This window comes from Saimiri boliviensis, chromosome 2 (genome assembly GCF_048565385.1).
Source record: "Saimiri boliviensis isolate mSaiBol1 chromosome 2, mSaiBol1.pri, whole genome shotgun sequence".
Classification (NCBI taxonomy): domain Eukaryota; kingdom Metazoa; phylum Chordata; class Mammalia; order Primates; family Cebidae; genus Saimiri; species Saimiri boliviensis.
This window is the reverse complement of record NC_133450.1, coordinates 35856436-35874833: the sequence shown is the minus strand read 5'-3', so window position 1 is coordinate 35874833 and position 18398 is coordinate 35856436. Positions and strand designations below refer to the sequence as shown.

General features: G+C 38.8%; 1 protein-coding gene across 8 annotated transcripts in view; it reads left to right on the top strand.

The window, feature by feature from the left end:
• RAD51B (RAD51 paralog B) overlaps positions 1-18398 on the top strand; it is a 747205-nt gene that overhangs the window by 2415 nt on the left and 726392 nt on the right. For 3 of the 8 annotated variants that reach the window (XR_012516148.1, XR_012516149.1, XM_003924464.3), the window contains exons 1-4: positions 86-160; positions 4632-4717; positions 6535-6648; positions 11933-12049. Coding sequence is in view for 3 of the 8 variants with exons in the window: in XM_003924464.3 (XP_003924513.1) it covers positions 4634-4717; positions 6535-6648; positions 11933-12049 (315 nt within the window). In the remaining 5 variants the exon portion in view is untranslated. Of the gene's footprint in view, positions 1-82; positions 161-2016; positions 2275-4631; positions 4718-6534; positions 6649-11932; positions 12050-18398 lie in introns of those variants that run through there. The other 5 variants (XR_012516152.1, XM_074393089.1, XM_074393088.1 and 2 more) reach the window with 3 other exon arrangements.

Here is an 18398-nt window from a genome sequence, read left to right as displayed (position 1 = left end):
AGCAAGCTGCGGGGCCAACTTGAGCCTCTGCCGGCCTCTTATTGGATACAATAGCAAGGATGACGACCCAATCAGTGCTTCGGTTGTTGCTTTGCGGCGCTTTCCGCGGGGGAACTGTGTAATGAGTGGGGAAACTTAAAAGTTGGAGACTGCAGACCCGGTATTGGAAAGTTTCATGTGGGGTGCCATTGTGGGGAAGTGGGGTTCGCTCATTATGTCCTGCTCCCACCCTAGGCCCGTGGGTGTCGATATTAGCTGTATTCGTCTTTGGGTGCTGGGCGTGCTCCCTTAAGACGGGCGGGATCTTCACTAAGAACCCCGCCGCGAATCGGGGGAGCTTCGGGCAGTCTTTTGTGGGGAATGCTTGGAAGCTGCTCATTGTTGGGAAAACCTCTTTTTAGGGGATTCTGGATTATTTTTCCGCCTGTTGATGCCCATCTTCCTCCCTAGCCCCCTTCCCGCTTCAGGTAGTTTGGGGTTTAAGCAAGGGAGCCTGTCATTAGGGGAAGTTGAGGGACTGTCGCACTTCGCGTGGTGTTGGAGAGCGTGGAATCTGGAGTCCGGTCCCAGGATTCGAATGCGAGCTTCACACCGATTATTTAGCTGTTCGACTTTGCCCAAGTTTCTCAACTTGGTGCCTCAGTATCCTTATCTGTAAAGTGAGGTAAAACACCCGAAGCCTTTGGAACAGTGTGGCACGTAATAAGGGCTCAATAAATATTAGCTATTATTTTTCCTAAACAGTTATAGTTGAACATCTAACATGAAGAATTTTCTTTTCTTGGTGGTGAGGAGGAGAGGGTCCATTCTCCAGGGTTGACCGTCTCCAGTCATGTGCAATACACATAGGTGCATTCTTGCACACGTACACAGCAGGAATTTACGTGCTCCGGTGGAGAAAACAAACTTGCAAGCCTTAATAATACTTTGATAAGATTATCGAACAGATATATACAAAGTAGATGAGAACACTGGAGAGGAAAATACTCTGGGGAAGGCTTTGTGGAGGGAAGTCAGGGAGACAGGATGACAGTTGTGTAACCTGCCAATACACATACCATGTGGCTAGAGGGCAGGTCATGTGAGAGTCAGTAAATGATTATTGCTGAATGAATTGATAATGATGATTGCTGACCTTAAGTGCCAGGCACTCACTACCTGACTCCTTTAACTTCTGCTACAGTCATATGAAGTAATAAATTTATATGACTGTAACTTACTACTTTGTATGACTGTAAAACAAGGGTTTTAAGGAAATTAAGACATTGACAGGTGAGGTAACTGCCAGGAAGCCCAGGATCTGAACCTTGCAATGTGATGTATGAGTGAGAAGGAAGCGAGGGACCAATTTTTGATGTTTTTTTTTTAATGTGACCCTAAGAAGTTAGGAATTTATCCTGTGGTCTACTAGTCCCATGGGAAGTGTTAAAGGATAAGCATGACTTTTTAGGAACTTACTCAGGGCAGGTTTGTGACACTGATCTGACTTCTGCAGGCGAATTTGGGGCTTCTTCCTCTCTGTTCCTATGGCACTTTTAAATAGCAGTTGCAATACTTACTGCATGGCTGTACTTACTTGTGTGTACATCCCTTTTCATCTCTTAACTGCAAGTATTCAAAGGGGAGGGGAAATGCTTAAGTGATTCTGGTACCCCGGAGCTCAGCAGGGTGTGTACTTAAATGCCTGTGGAAGGAGCAAATTAAGGAACAAATGAATGGAGTGGCCAGAAACAATATGCAATTGTCCAGGCAAGTGATGGGAGTGGCCCTAATAACGCAGCAGTAGCAGAATTGGTTGTTTTAAAAGTCCCTGTACTTTAGAATTTATAGTTTTGTTTTTTTGTTTTTGACAGGGTCTCTGTCTGTTCCTTAGGCTAGAGTCCAGTGGCATGATCATAGCTCACTGCAGCCTTGACCTCCTGGGCTCAGATGATCCTCTCATCTGAGCCTTCTGAGACTGCTACAGGTGTGCACCACAATGCCCAGCTAATTTTTTTTTTTTTTTTTTTTTTGTAGAGACAGAGTCTATGTTGCCGAGGCTGGTCTTGAACTCCTGGGCTAAAGAAGTTTGCCTGCCTTGGCCTCCCAAAGTGCTAACATTACAGGCGTGTGCCATCTCTTGTGGCCTACAGTTCTTTTTTTTTTTTTGAGATGGAGTTTCGCTTTTGTTAGCCAGGCTGGAGTGCAATGGCACGATCTTGGCTCACCGCAACTTCCGCCTCCTGGGTTCAAGCAATTCTCGTGCCTCCGCCTCCTGAGTAGCTGGGATTACAGGTACGTGCCACCATGCCCAGCTAATTTTTTTGTATTTTTAGTAGAGACAGGGTTTCACTATGTTGACCAGGATGGTCTCGACCTCTCGACCTCGTGATCCACCTGCCTCGGCCTCCCAGAGTGCTGTGATTACAGGCTTGAGTCAGCATGCCCGGCCTTCTTTTCTTTTTTTTTTTTTTTTCTTTTAAATTGAATTGAATTTTTCAGTCTAAACGGTGTCATTACCTGAAACTACCTGATCTGAAAAGACACTAGGCAGTGTTATAGCAGATATCACTTGGTTTTCTATTGGGGGAAACAGATCTCTAACAAATTCCCATAGAGAGAAGTGAAGAGGATGTATTTTGTGTTTTTGAGAGGCGTGTATGTATGTATTGTGTGTGTGTAAGAGAGAGAGAGATTGATTCAATCTGATTCAGAGAATTTAGGTGTTAGATAGAAATGTGGGCCATAGTATTGGAAATAAACAAATATGTATATCCTCAGTATACATATATTTTCATTTTAAAATGTTAATTCTTTTCTGATAACTACATTGCTTTATTCCTTGGATCCATGAATTATTGTTTCAGTTCTTTCCAGAAGATATTTCTTTACCATCTCAATGAGATATATGACTTCTTCTTTGTATGCATTAAGAGACTCACAGTAATTATTATTATTATTATTATTATTATTATTATTATTATTGTTGAGACAGAGTCTTGCTTTGTTTCCCAGGCTAGAGTGCAGTGACACAATCTCGGCTCACTGCAACCTCTGCTCCCCAGGTTCAAGTGATCCTCTTGCCTGAGCCTCCCGACTAGCTGGGACTACAGACACGTGCTACCACACCTGGCTAATTTTTTATATTTTTAGTAGAGACAGGGTTTCACTGTGTTAGCCAGGATGGTCTCGATCTCCTGATCTCGTAATCTGCCTGCCTCTTCCCAAAGTGCTGGGATTACAGGTGTGAGCCATCATGCTCGTCCACAGTAATTCTTTTGTAACTCTCTAAAGATAAATATTTCATGAGCCTCATTTACTTCTAGCAAGGTACAAGAGTGAAATTTAACTGCATGTGAGAATATAAGCAGCTCATGCCTGTAATCCCAGCACTTTAGGAGGTCAAGGTGGGAGAATCACTTGAGCCCAGGAGTTTGAGACTGGCTTGGGCAACATGGCAAAACCCTGTATCTACAAAAAATACAAAAATTTGGTTAGCATGGTCACGACCGTGTCTCTACAGAAAATATAAAAATTAGCCGGGTATGGTGGTGCATGCTGTGGTCCCAGCTACTTGGGAGGCTGAGGTAGGAGGATTGCTTGAGCCCAGGAGGTGGAGGTTGAGGTGAGCTGAGATCACACCACTGCATTCTAGCTGGGGTGACAGAGCCACACCCTATCTCAAAAAAAAAAAATATATATATATATATATATATATGAACATTTTAATACTGCAATGATGAAATTTCATTTGATTCAGAAGGTGTGTTCTGACTCCTAGAAAAGGAAAAAGTTAAATATGATTATGGACTTGCAATAGAGTGTAATGATTAAAAAGATAGGTTTCAGAGTCAGACTGCCTGGGTTCAAATTCTGAATCAGTCATTTATGTTTTCTGGTGACAATGGACTAGCTAACTTTTCTAGGCTTTAGTTTTCTCATATGTAAAAAAAAGGGGCCAATAATCTACTTTCCTTCTAGGGTTGTTGAGAAGATTAAATGTAATGATTTAGATAAGTTTTGAAACAGTGCCTGGTATGTGGTAGGTGCTCAATAAATACAGCTATTACTGTTACAGTGCAGTGTAAATTGTTACAGTGCAATAGACTTTCTAGTGGTTCTGTTTGTAAATATGCCTTGAAAGTTAATTACATATCCAAATAAAATTTATACATACATTGAACCTTTTGAGATGCTCTACAAATGTGAAGTGGTACTATATTCATGTAATAAGTATCAAATAATTGTGTGAAATTATATTTGAGTTTGCTTTGTTTCTCTGTGTGCCCGTTTGACAAACAATTGTCTTTCCTAGTTAAAACATTTAAAAAGATTCTATAGCATTCCTTTATCAGTTTTATATATATATATATATATATATTTTTTAAGGTGGGGTTTCAACATGTTGGTCAGGCTGGTCTTGAACTCCGGACCTCAGGTGATCCGCCCGCCTTGGCCTCCAAAGTGCTTGGATTACTGAAGTGAGCCACCAGGCCCAGCCTATCAGTAATATTTTTAACACAGTATGTTTCATTTTCCATATGGAAAAACTTAAGGAATTTTTTATTTTGTTTTGGATAGCCTATTCACTATCACTTATGTTATATTCTGATGTTTTTTCATGGTTCTTCTTTTCTTTGCTGGATCTGGAGGCATGGGCAGCAAGAAACTAAAACGAGTGGGTTTATCAGAAGAGCTGTGTGACCGTCTGAGTAGACATCAGATTCTTACCTGTCAGGTAAATTCTATTTAAAATTTCCATTGAGAAGTTTTATGCACAAATTAACTTTATACCTTAATACTTCTTAAACTTGAAATCTAAGAATGTAGGCTTACGAAAACAACATAAATGATGGTGCTTTTCCATAGGCTAATTGTACATATCAAGCCTCCTTGGGTACATTTCCAATTGTGACTTCATTTACCCAAAGTTAGTATTTTTGCATTTTGAGGGGGGAGTGGTCATGGCATAAGGTGAAGTACACCTTTGCTGTTTGTTTGTAGTTACATGAGAAATAGAACTCAAATGAGGAGATACTATTTAAAAGTATTCTTTCTTTTATAAAAGCAAGAGAAATTAATAGTTAGACCATTTTCTTATTGATGAAGCATGAAAAATATATAGGGAAGATCTTGCAAGATAGTGAAGCAAATCCTCCTTAGCAGGGTAAATAAGATTTAAGGGTTTTGGTTGTTTGTATTTTTTTGAGACTAGGTTCTCATGTTGCCCAGGCTGATCTCAAACTCCTGGACCTAAGCAATCCTCTGGCCTCAACTCCCAAGTAGCTAGGATTATAAGCATACACCACTGAGCCTGGCTAGATTTAAGGTTTTATCTTAGGATCTTATCCTTTTGTTTGTTGGTTGGTTGGTTTTTGAGTCAGTGTCTTGCTTTGTTGTCCAGGCTGGAGTACAGTGGTGCCATCTCGGCTCACTGCAACCTCTGCCTCCCAGATTCAAGTGATTCTCCTGCTTCAGCCTCCTGAGTAGCTGGGATTAAGGGGTGTGCCACCACATCCGGATAATTTTCATATTTTTAGTAGAAATAGGGTTTTACCATGTTGGCCAGGCTGGTCTCAAATTCTTGATCTCAAGTGATCTGCCTGCCTCAGTATCCCAAAGTGCTAGGATTACGGACATGAGCCACTGTGCCCAGCCTGATTTTATCCTTAATAAGACATTTTCACAGAGCATTCTGCAACTTTTTTTTTGAATTGCTTTCTGTGTTAAAGATATCTTTGGTTCCTTTGTCACACATTTAATTATTTGCATGTTTATGTTCGGAAATATTCTTAAAAGTATGAAATTTGATATTTCATCCTATAGTCAGTTTCATTCTTTTTCACTTATGAAACATTATCTCTGAGTGAACTTCTAGCTTAGAAAGAAACTCTTTCAGCGTGACACTTTCTGGGCATGTATTTGTACCCAAATTCTTTTTTTTTTTTTTTTTTTTTTTTTGAGGTGGAGTTTCACTCTTGTTACCCAGGCTGGAGTGCAATGGCGCGATCTCGGCTCACCGCAACCTCCGCCTCCTGGGTCCAGGCAATTCTCCTGCCTCAGCCTCCTAAGTAGCTGGGATTACAGGCACACGCCACCATGCCCAGCTAATTTTTTGTATTTTTAGTAGAGACGGGGTTTCACCATGTTGACCAGGATGGTCTCGATCTCTTGACCTCGTGATCCACCCGCCTCGGCCTCCCAAAGTGCTGGGATTACAGGCTTGAGCCACCGCGCCCGGCTGTACCCAAATTCTTTTTGGCATAGTGTAGTGCTCATATACACCTGGATAGGATACTGCTGCTATGTGATGTTATTTGGCGTATCCTCTGATATATGCCAACTGAACAGGACAATTAGAAGATAAGTCTGTGTCATTGTAACTTTTAGTTAAGGCATATTTTTGGGGAAAATGCTATAATGAATGCATAAATCTTTGATCTGCAATAAATTACACTTTTGTCTACATGAGCAATATCAACTGAAGGTTTCCTTTTAACTCTAATATCTTTGTTACACATATATGTTTAAAATACTCTCTTTATGTTTCTTTAGGACTTTCTATGTCTTTCCCCACTGGAGCTTATGAAGGTAACTGGTCTGAGTTACCGAGGTGTCTATGAACTTCTATGTATGGTCAGCAAGGCCTGTGCCCCAAAGATGCAAACGGTATATGTATATTTTATTATGATTTGATTATGAATGGTTTTTCATCTCATTAAACTTTTTTTTTTTAGGAATGAGACACATGCAGAAATAGACATGAGTAGCTAAAAAATATTGAGTTTCCTACCTTAGAAGTTATTTCTCTAAGGAAAATACATGTGAAAATTTTTTCTTTTTTGAGATGGGGTCTCAACTGTGTTGCCCAGGCTGGAGTGCAGTTGCATGATCTTGGCCCATTACAGCCTTTGTCTCCCAGGTTCAAGCGATTCTCCTGTCTCAGGCTCCCAAGTAGCTGGGATTACAGGCATGGTGCTACCACACCCAGAAAATTTTTTTATTTTTAGTAAAGATGAGGTTTCTACCTTGTTGGCTAGGTTGGTCTCAAACTTCTGAGCTCAAGTAATCTGCTTGCCTTGGCCTCCCAAAGTGCTGGGATTACAGATGTGAACCACCACACCTAGCCTATATGTGAAAAATTTATGTAATTTATAAGCTCGTGGAAGACAATTCCTAAATTTTGGAATTAGGGAGCAACAGAAGTTTTTATTTTTTGCAGCCAATAGCAGTAGTTCAAAAGGAAACATTTCTCTAATTGATTAGGTAGTATTTGAGGGCCTCATAGTTAAATTGTAATATGTTCTTAATTTTAGAATGCCCCTTTCTTTGATATAGTGACCTTTACCATCATCACTTGCTGTAGATTATAAAGTACACATAATTGTACTTGCTAGTTGATTGAATAAAAGATAATTAAATATTTATTCTTTATTCTTAAGAAATTTGAAGTCTTTTACAAAAGCACTCATCAAATCGTATATTTTTTCAGATTTTCTGTGTCATGACTAGCTTTTCAAAACGTAGACTTAGAGCATGATAGAAAATACCTTGTTTTCCCACAGTAAGATTTTCCTAAAATTATGTTCAGTGCTTTGTAAATCTATTTATTTATGTGGACTGTAAGTTACTTACCTTACTACCTCATATTGAAATTTACCGAACACCAAACAATGAAGTACAATTCTCTGAAGAAGGGGAGAAGGAAGGAATGTTAGTGTCATTTGAAACTTCTGAAAACGATAAACAGATATTTGAACAACAAATAGTTTTTTTTTTTGTTTTTTTGAGATGAGGTTTGGCTCTGTTGCTCTGACTGGAGTGTAGTGGTGTGATCTTGTCTCACTGTAACCTCCACCTCCTGGGCTCAAGCCATCCTCCCACTGCAGCCTCCCGGGTAGCGGGAACTACAGGTGCACAACACTGTGCCCAACTAAGTTTTGGGCTTTTTTGTAGAGATGGGGTTTCACCATGTATCCCAGACTGTTCTTGAACTGATGAGCTCAAGTGATCCTCCTGCCTCGGCTTCCCCAACTGCTGGGATTATAGGCATGAGCCACTGTGCCAAGCTGATCAACAGATATTTTCTTTTGTTCAGATTTAACTTGTGATCTGAGGAAACTGTCTGAAAGACAGGGTAGTCAGAAGGAGAATCAGAACTGGAGATGGAAATTGGCACTAGTCTTAGCTTTATCATTGATTTCCTTGCTTTGAATAGTTTTCTTTCTTTTATGGGAGAAAATAGAAGTTAAAATACTATGCAATGATTCTGTGACTAGATTCAAATTAACTTGTTACAATTTTGAAGGTTGTAAAGCACCAGGAAAACCTTTCATTTGTCATCTGTTGTTGTAATTGGTCAATATGCATGGCATATTTCCAGTTAAGTAATTAAATAAGAGATCATGGTCCCAAAATTCAACTAATTTCTACTTCCATCACTACCTTCAGCTGCCATCTTTTTTTTTTTTTTTTTTTTTTTTTTTTTTTTTTTTGAGACGGAGTTTCGCTCTTGTTACCCAGGCTGGAGTGCAATGGCGCGATCTCGGCTCACCGCAGCCTCCGCCTCCTGGGTTCAGGCAATTCTCCTGCCTCAGCCTCCTGAGTAGCTGGGATTACAGGCACACGCCACCATGCCCAGCTAATTTTTTGTATTATTAGTAGAGACGAGGTTTCACCATGTTGACCAGGATGGTCTCGATCTCTTGACCTTGTGATCCACCCGCCTCGGCCTCCCAAAGTGCTGGGATTACAGGCTTGAGCCACCGCGCCCGGCCCAGCTGCCATCTTAATACAATTTCAAATACAATTCAAGAAGCCATCTTTCTCATATGGTTTACATTCATTCTTGTAGTATTCCTTACATTTCAGACCTGCCTTAAACATTGGCTTCGGTTTTTCTTTTTTTCTTAAACATTTATTATAAGTTCTAGGATATATGTGCAGGATGTGCGGGTTTGTTACATAGGTAAATGTGTGCCATGGTGGTTTGCTGTACAGATCATCCTATTACCTAGGTATTAAGCCCAGTATCCGTTAGCTATTCTTCCTGATGCTCTCCTTACCCCTGCAACCTTTGACAGGCCCTAGTGTGTGTTATTCCCTTCCATGTGTCCATGTGTTTTCATTGTTCAGCTCCTACTTATAAGAGAGAACACACAGTGTTTTGTTTTCTGCTCCTGCATTAGTATGCTGAGGATAATGGCTTCCAGCTCCATCTATGTCCCTGCAAAGGACATAATTTCATTGCTTTTTATGGCCTCATAGTATTCCATTGTGTATATGTATCACATTTTATTTTATTTATTCAGTCTATCATTGATGGGCATTTGGGTTGATTTCATGTCTTTGCTATTGTGAATAATGCTGCAATGAATGTATGTGTGCATGTATCTTTATAATAGAATGATTTATATTCCTTTGGGTATATATAAATATATATATATATCTCCCAGAAGATTAATAAATAATTTAAAAAACAACTTTCCTTATAGAGTATTAAATTTTGTAGTTCTAAATACATCAGAATGATCAAAACTAACAAAATCACCAAAGTCCTTTGTATAATGTCTTATGTACAAACAGAAATGATAATAAAGGACAATTTCAGGCCAGGTGCAGTGGCTCACACCTGTAGTCCCAGCACTTTGGGAGGCCGAGGTGGGCAGATCACTTGAGACCAGGAGTTTGAGATAAGCCTGGCCAGCGTGGTGAAACCTCGTCTCTATTACAAATACAAAAATTAGCAGGGCGTGGTGGCAGGTGCTTCTAATCCCAGCTACTTGAGAGGCTGAAGCAGGAGAATTGCTTGAACCTGGGAAGTGGAGGTTGAAGTGAGCTGAGATCGCACCACTGCGCTCTAGCCTGGATGACAGAGTAAGACTCTGTCCTGAACAAAAAAAAAAGGTGAATTTCAGAATTTTATTATATTGGAAAAACTTCAGATATGTAGTGTTTCTCTCTTCGTTTGCAGGGAATATGTTTCAAGACCCTCAGTGGATGTCTGAAATTTTGGATAGTACCAAACTCTCTCTCTCTCTCTCTCTCTCTCTCTCTCTATGTATATATATACATACACACTATGTTTTTTGGATCTGATAACTGAGATGGCTACTAAGGGGTGGGGAGTGTCTGCAGTGTGTATATACTTGGCAAAGGAATGTTTCACATCCAGGTGGGATAATGTGAGATTTCACTGTGCTACTCAGAACAGTGTGCAATTTAAAACTTATGAATTGTTTATTTCTGGAATTATCCATTTAATATTTTCAGATCAAGGTTGACCATGGGTAATTGAAACATGGGAAGTGAAACCGTGGATAAGGGAGGACTGTTGTACTGTGTACCTGGCTTTAGATATAGTCGCTAGTACCAAAAGTTTTTATCCCCACTACTATTACCTTCTTCTGGCTACTATTATTTTTCTTTGGAATGATTGTAATGTCTTCCTGACAGATCTCCCAGTTTTAAGCTGTTCTTCACAAACTAATCCGAGTATCTCTTTGAAATTATAATTTGTTGGCCGGGCGCGGTGGCTCAAGCCTGTAATCCCAGCACTTTGGGAGGCCGAGGCGGGTGGATCACGAGGTCAAGAAATTGAGACCATCCTGGTCAACATGGTGAAACCCCGTCTCTACTAAAGGTGCAAAAAATTAAGCTGGGCATGGTGGCGCGTGCCTGTAATCCCAGCTACTTAGGAGGCTGAGGCAGGAGAATTGCCTGAACCCAGGAGGCGGAAGTTGCGGTGAGCCGAGATCGCGCCATTGCACTCCAGCCTGGGTAACAAGAGCGAAACTCCGTCTCAAAAAAAAAAAAAAAAAAAAAAAAGAAATTATAATTTGTCGTATTAGTTTCCTGTGGCAGTTCTAAAAAAAAACCATCATACACTGGTTGGCTTCAGACAACACAAGTTTATTCTCTTACAGTTTTGGAGTTCAGAGGTTCAAAATTAAGGTATAGTCAGAGCTGCATTCTCCCCAGAGGTTCCAGTGGATTATCACTTCCTTGCCTCTTCCAGCTTTTAGTGGCCATTAGCATTCCTTGGCTTGTAGCTGCTTCTCTCTCTATTCCATCTTCACATAACCTTTTCCTGTGTGTATTGAATTCCCTCTGCATCTCTCTTGTAAGTAAGGGTATTTAGGGTCCACCTGGATAATCCAGGATTATTCCTTCATCTTAAGGTCTTTAACTTAATCACATCTGCAAACACCCATTTTGCAAATAAGGTAATATTCACAGACAGGGTCTAGAGATTTGATTTGGATATCCTGGGGTGGGAGTGGGGTGTCATTTGTCAGCCTATCACACCTTCCTTGACCTTATTCTCCATAAACGAACCCAAGTTTGAATGATCATTTGATCATGTCACTCCTTTTTGCATCTTCAGCAGAGCTGTTCACGGTTAGGCCTGTGCTTGCTTCTCTAGCCTCATTGCTTGCTGTGCTACACCCACACTCCATCTTTCAGTCATTCTAAATGAACTGTATGTTTTACAGTTTTTGTTAGTCTCTCTTTCCTCTCTTGCTTCTTGACCTTTCTTTGTACATTCTGTCCTCTTTGGCAGGAATAGTCACATTTCCTTTGCTTACCTAACAGCTGTTTCAAATTTTAGCACAGGCATCCAGAAATTCCATTAAGTTTCCAAAATCCATATCCGTTATACTTTCCCTATTACATATCTCTTATTAATGCTGGTGTCATTGCCTGGTTTCTAGTCCTAATTTCATAGTCCCCACAGACTTCATAAGACTATGAGGGCAAGGTCTCTTTCTGTTACGTCATATCCCCGTAATCTAGCACAGTCCTTGGCACAGAGTAAATATTTGTTGAACAAATAATAGAAGGGAAAAGGATGGATTAGGGTTAAAGTTGCTAAAATTTAGAGAATTAGAGTTGGTTTATGTTTTTGAATATGTCTAGAAGTTGAATAAAACTTAATTGTTTTCTTGTTCAGGCTTATGGAATAAAAGCACAAAGGTCTGCTGATTTCTCACCAGCATTCTTATCTACTACACTTTCTGCTTTGGATGAAGCCTTGCATGGTGGTGTGGCTTGTGGATCCCTCACAGAGGTAAAGGAAAAATTTTTCATACCTTCTTCCATTGACCTATGATCTTCAGAGCCAGGGAAAAAGTTTAGTTAAAAAACATAAATTATTTCTTGAACAGTAATCTGAATTAAATTATAAGCACTTCAAGGATATGGTTCTTCACTCAGTACTTAGTGCGGGTTGCTCTGCAAACAGACACGTTAAAAAAAAAATCTTTGCTGACTGATTAAAATCCACTTAGGTTGCTGTTTCTTTGAATTAACTTAGAAAGTGATAAATATTGCTGGGCGTGTTTATATATATGTTTATATATAATTCATATATATGTTATATATACACACATATTTATGTTATATGTACACATGCACATGCTACATATATGTAATACATATACATGTCATATATGTAATATGCACAATAAATGACATTATATATTATATGATTATATCATGGCTATAATCCCAGCACTTTGAGCAACAAGGCAAGACCCCGTGTTTACCAAAAAAAAAAAAAAAACCTGAGAAACAAACAAAACCCATTTAGTCACATGTGATGGTACATGCTTACGGTCCTAGCTATTCAGGAGGCTGAACTTGAGCCAGGGAGGTCGAGGCTGGAGTGAGCCATGGTCATACCACGGTACCCCAGCCTGGGTGACAGAGGAAGACCCTGTCTCAAAAAAAAGAAAGTGGTAAATATTATGAAATAATACTATGAAACAATTGGGAGAATTAAAAAAGGATCACTCCTTATAAATTAGGAAGGACAATTTGAAATTTTAGTAACGTAGAAAAATTACAGTATTAAACTCAAGTGAGCTAGTTTTACTTTCTGTTATAGATTAAATTTCTTCTAGGAAGTGATAGGTTATTGGATTGGTTAATACTGTTGCATAACAAATTATGCCAAAACTAAGTGGCTTAAAACAATAAACATTATGCCAAGGACTAACTGTGTGCCAAGGACTGTGCTTGATTATTTCTTAGTGTCTTTGGGAGTGACTTAGCTCAAGCCGCGTTGGTGAGGGATGCAGTCATCTGAAGCTTGGTTGGGGCTGTAGGATCTGTTTCTGAGGGGGCCCACTTATGTGACTGGCAAATGGATACTGGTGGTTGGCAGGAGGGCTCAGTGCCTCCCCAGGTAGGCTCTGCACAGGCTGCATGAGTATTATGACATGATTGCTGACTTCCCCCAGGGGAGTGGTCTCAAAGAAGGCAAGATGGAAGTGGTGATATCTTTGGCAACCTAGCTTTGGAAGTTACACACCACTGCTTCTGCCACTTTACGTCTTTAGAAATCAGTCATCAAGTCAAGCCTACATTTAGGTTAAGGGAAATTAGCCTCTACTTTTTTTTTTTTTTTTTTTTTGAGAGAGAGTCTTCCTCTGTTGCCCAGACTGGAGTGCAGTGGCACAATCCTGGCTCACTGCAACCTCTGCCTCCTGGGTTCAAGTGAGTAGTTGGGATTGCAGGCATGCATCACCACGCCTGATTAATTTTTGTATTTTTACTAGAGATGGGGTTTCACCCTGTTGTCCAGGCTGGGCTTAAACTCCTGACCTCAGGTAATCCACCCATTGGGGCCTCCCAAAGTGCTGGGATTACAGGCATGAGCGACTATGCCTGGCCAACCTTTTGAAGAAGTGTCAAGAATTTGAGGACATTTTTAAAACCACTGCAGTTATTTTCCTTGAAAACTGCTTACAATGTGGTGACTTGATAGACTATGTTTATCAGTACACTCTTGAGGACTTCTTGCTTGAAAGTTCCAGGGACATAAATACTTTCAGGAAACTTCGAAATAAGAACAGATTCTTTTCTTACATTCTGATAATCATAATTTAACTGTAGATTTTTTTCCTTGGAGATAGAGACCCTGTTTGATACTATAAGGTATAGTATCTAAAACAGGGTATAAGGTAATATAAGGTATAGTATCTAAAACCTTATTTTAAAATAAGGTATTTTATCTAGAAATAAAATACCTTATTTTATTTCCTGTCTTCCAAGAGAGATTTAAAGATTTATATGAGCTATGCCTAGTAGATGCCTATTAAATAGTAAATAAATGAATGAATTTGTTATTAATAAAAATACGCACGCGCACACACACACACACACACGCGCGCAACCTCTGCTTTTGGAATACAGTGCCACCAGGTGGTGCCATAATCATACTATTTTACACAAACTTTTTGGGTCGAAGTTCCACTTGATTAAATAAAGTTTATTACAATAGTGATCTGCAGTTATAAACTTACTTATTTAAATAGCAAAAACATTGAACTTAGGGAAGATTAACTGGGAAATTCTTTTTAAGAATTTTTTTTTAAGTTTTAGAATATTTTCAATACTTTTTCACTTAGCTTTTATTAATTATTTTTAAAAATCCAAACAGAAGTTATAAGCCTGTTAGGTATTTTGTTGTTATCTAATTGGCTGACTTGGAATAGGAATACAAATACTCTGACTCCTTAGTAGGGGCAAGTTCTATCCTTTCTGTTCTAGCTACAGGTAGCCTCTTCAATCTTTTTTGTTTTTGTTTTTCAACTGAGTACAGGGAGTATATCAGTTTATGTTCAAAGAAAGGGTTTTTTTTTTTTCTCTTACTACAATTTTTAATTGACACAATAATTGTATATATTTATGGGGTACAGTGTGATATTTTGATACATGTATACAATGTATAATGATCAAATCAGGGTAATTGACATACCAATCACCTCAGATACTTACCTTTTTTATTTTGAGACAGAGTCTTGCTCTGTCACCAGGTGCCAGGCTGGAGTGCAGTGGCGTGATCTTGGCTCACTGCAACCTCTACCTCCCAGGTTCAAGCAGTTCTTCTGCCTCAGCCTCCCGAGCATCTGGGACAACAGGTGCATGCCACCACGCCCAGCTAATTTTTGTATTTTAATAGAGATGGGGTTTCACCATGTTGGCCAGGATGGTGTTGATCCCTTGACTTTGTTATCCACCCACCTCAGCCTCCCAAAGTGCTGGGATTACAGGCGTGAGCCACCCTTCCCGGCCAATACTTACCATTTGTGTGTGTGTGTGTGTGTATTGGGAACATTCAAAAGCGCTTCTTCTAGCTATTTGAAAATATGCAATAAATTGTTGTAAATTATAGTTCCCCTATGGTGCTATAGAAAACTAAGACTTATTCCTCCTATCTTGGTATAATTTTGTATCTGCTAACCAACCTTTGGCTATCTTCCTCTAACATCTACCATCTCAGCTTCTAGTAACCACTATTCTACTCTCCACATGAGATCAACTTTTTTAGCTTCCACATGAGAGTGAGAACATACAGTGTTTGTCCTTCTGTGTCTGACATTTTACTCAAAATAATGACTTTCCATTCTATCCATGTTGTTGCGTATGACAGAATCTGATTCTTTTTTATGGCTGAATAGTACTCCATTGTGTGTATATACTACGTATTCTTTGTCCGTTTGTCTGTTGATGGACCCTTAGGTTGATTCCATGTCTTGGCTACTGTGAATAGTGCTGCAATAAAAATCGAAGTGTAGATTGACATGCTAATTTCATGCTACATTTCAAACATGCACATGCACATACACACATGTAGAAGTAAGAGAAAGCAAGCAAAATCATAAAGCAAATGGGGCAAAATATGAACAGTGGGTGAACGTGGGAAAATAATACACATATATTTTGTATTCTTATTTTTATTTTACATATGTATTCTGTTTTTATTTTTAATTTATTTTTATTTTCAAATTTAAAGAGATACACAGTTTAGCTGTGTTACCTAGGCTGGAGTGCAGTGGCACAACCATAGCTTACTGCAGCTTCAACTCCTGGGCTCAAGGGATCCTCCTTCCTCAACCTCCAAAGTAGCTAAGACTATAGGTGTGCACCACGACGCCTGGCTAATTTTTTAATCTTTTGTGGAGATGAGGGCTTGCTATGTTGCCCAGACTGGTCTTGAACTCCTGGCCCTAAATGATCCCCTCTGCCCTGGCCTCCCAAAGTGTTGGGATTACAGGTGTGAGCAACTGTGCCTGGCCTTCTGTTTTTATTGATACCATTTTCCTGTAAGTTAAAAATTATTTCTAGATAAAAACAAAATAAAACAAAAAAACCTATGATGTTTGCTGTATTTGGTAGGTATCCCTGATCAGAAATAAAGACCTTTCCTTCATTTCCTAGCTAAAATACTAATTTGGTGTTAAATTTTATCAAAAGCCTTTTTTTCTGCATTGATTGAAATGATTATGTTATTTTTCTTCTTTGGTCTAATAATGTGGTGAGTAACATTTAATAGATTTTTCTGATATTGAACTACTATTGCATTTTTGGGACAAGTTCAACTTGGTCATGATATATTATCTTTTTTTAAATAAACTGTTTTGGATTCAGTTTGCTAATATTTAAGATTTTTCAATGTTTAGGATGGATATTGAGCTGTAATTTTCCTTTTAGTAGTGTCTTTGAATTAGAATCTATCTTATACTAGTTTGGTAGAATGGATTATGGAATATCACTTCTTTTTTATATTCTGCAACAGTTTGCATATGATGGGAATTATTTGTTCCTTGAAGATTTGATAGACCTTGACTGAAAAATTGTCTGATCTTGGTATTTTTCCTTCAGAGAAGAGTTTAAAAAATTCAATTCCTTTAATGATTATAGGGCCACTCAGGTTTTCTATTTCTTCTTGGGTAGTTTCAGTGAATGAGATTTTTAGGAATTTGTCCATTTTCTTTATGTTTTTTAATTTACTATAATAAAATTATTCATTATATTCTCACAGCTCTTAAAACTGGTTTTACGTGTGGTTTTTGTCCCCTTTTCCATTTCTGATATTACTCACTTTATTTCTTCCTCTCTTTTAAAAAAAATCTTGTCAGAGGTTTGACATCTTTTTAAACAACTCTGCATTTTGCTGTTGTTCTTTGTTGGTCCTCTCAATTACTTCTTTGTCTTCTACTTCCTTTATTTCTGCTGTTCTCTTATTAATCTCCTTTTATTTAACTTTTTGTGGGATTATTATTTTTTCTTTTTCTTATTTTTTTTTGAGACGGAGTTTCACTCTTGTTACCCAGGCTGGAGTGCAATGGCAGGATGTTGGCTCACCGCAACCTCCACCTCCTGGGTTCAGGCAATTCTCCTGCCTCAGCCTCCTGAGTAGCTGGGATTACAGGCACACACCACCATGCCCAGCTAATTTTTTGTATTTTTAGTAGAGACAGGGTTTCACCATGTTGACCAGGATGGTCTCGATCTCTTGACCTCGTGATCCACCCGCCTCAGCCTCCCAAAGTGCTGGGATTACAGGCTTGAGCCACCGCGCCCGGCCGGGATTATTATTTTTTCTAACTTCTTAAATTGGACATTTAATCTATTAATTTTCAGTTTTTCTACTTTTTGCTCTGACCTTTTAAGACTGAATTTTTCTTGAAGCATTCTTTTTTGATATATAGTATTCCCATTTTCATTCTGTACTAAAAGTATTTAAACATTCCCATCACAATTGCTTCTTTGACTCATGAGTTATTTGGAATTTAAAAATATCTAAATTATTTAATTTTAAAAAATTTCTTTTAATTTTAATTATATTATCAACCTAATTGCATTTTTGTCAGATAACTTTGCATGGTATTGATTCTTTGAAGTTTCCTGAGACATCTTTTAAGGTTGAATATGTGATCAACTTTGATAAATGTTGCACATGTGCTTCAAAAGAATGATTATTCTCTAATAACTGGGTGCTCTATTTTATTTTAGGTTCAGAGGGTACATGTACAGGTTTGTTTCATTGGTGTATGGCATGATGCTGAGGTTTTGGGTACGATTTATGCCATCCCTCAGGTACTGAACATAGTCCCCAATAGGTAGTTTTTTTAGCCTTTTCCCCCTTCTTTCTTCTAATAATCCCCAGTGTTGATTGTTCCCATCTCTGTGTTCATATATACCCAGTGTTTAGCTCCCACTTAAAAGTGAGAACATGCAGTCTTTGGTTTTCTTTTCCTGTGTTAATTCATTTAGGATAATGACCAAGAGCTGCATTCATGTTGCTGCAAAGGACATAATTTTGTTCTTTTTATGGCTATGTAGTATTCCATGGCATATATTTACCACATTTCCTTTATTCACTCTGCCATGAGTGGGCACTTACAGTGATTCCATGTCTTTGCTATCGTGAATAGTGTGGCAGTGAACATACAAGTGCATATGTCTTTTTGGTAGAGTGATTTATTTTCCTTTGGATATATACCCAGCAATCAGCTTGCTGGGTCAAATGGTAGTTCTGTTTTAAGTTCTTTGAGAGATCTCCAAACTCTGCACACAGTGGTTGAAGTAATTTATATTCACACCTACAGTGTATACACATTCCCTTT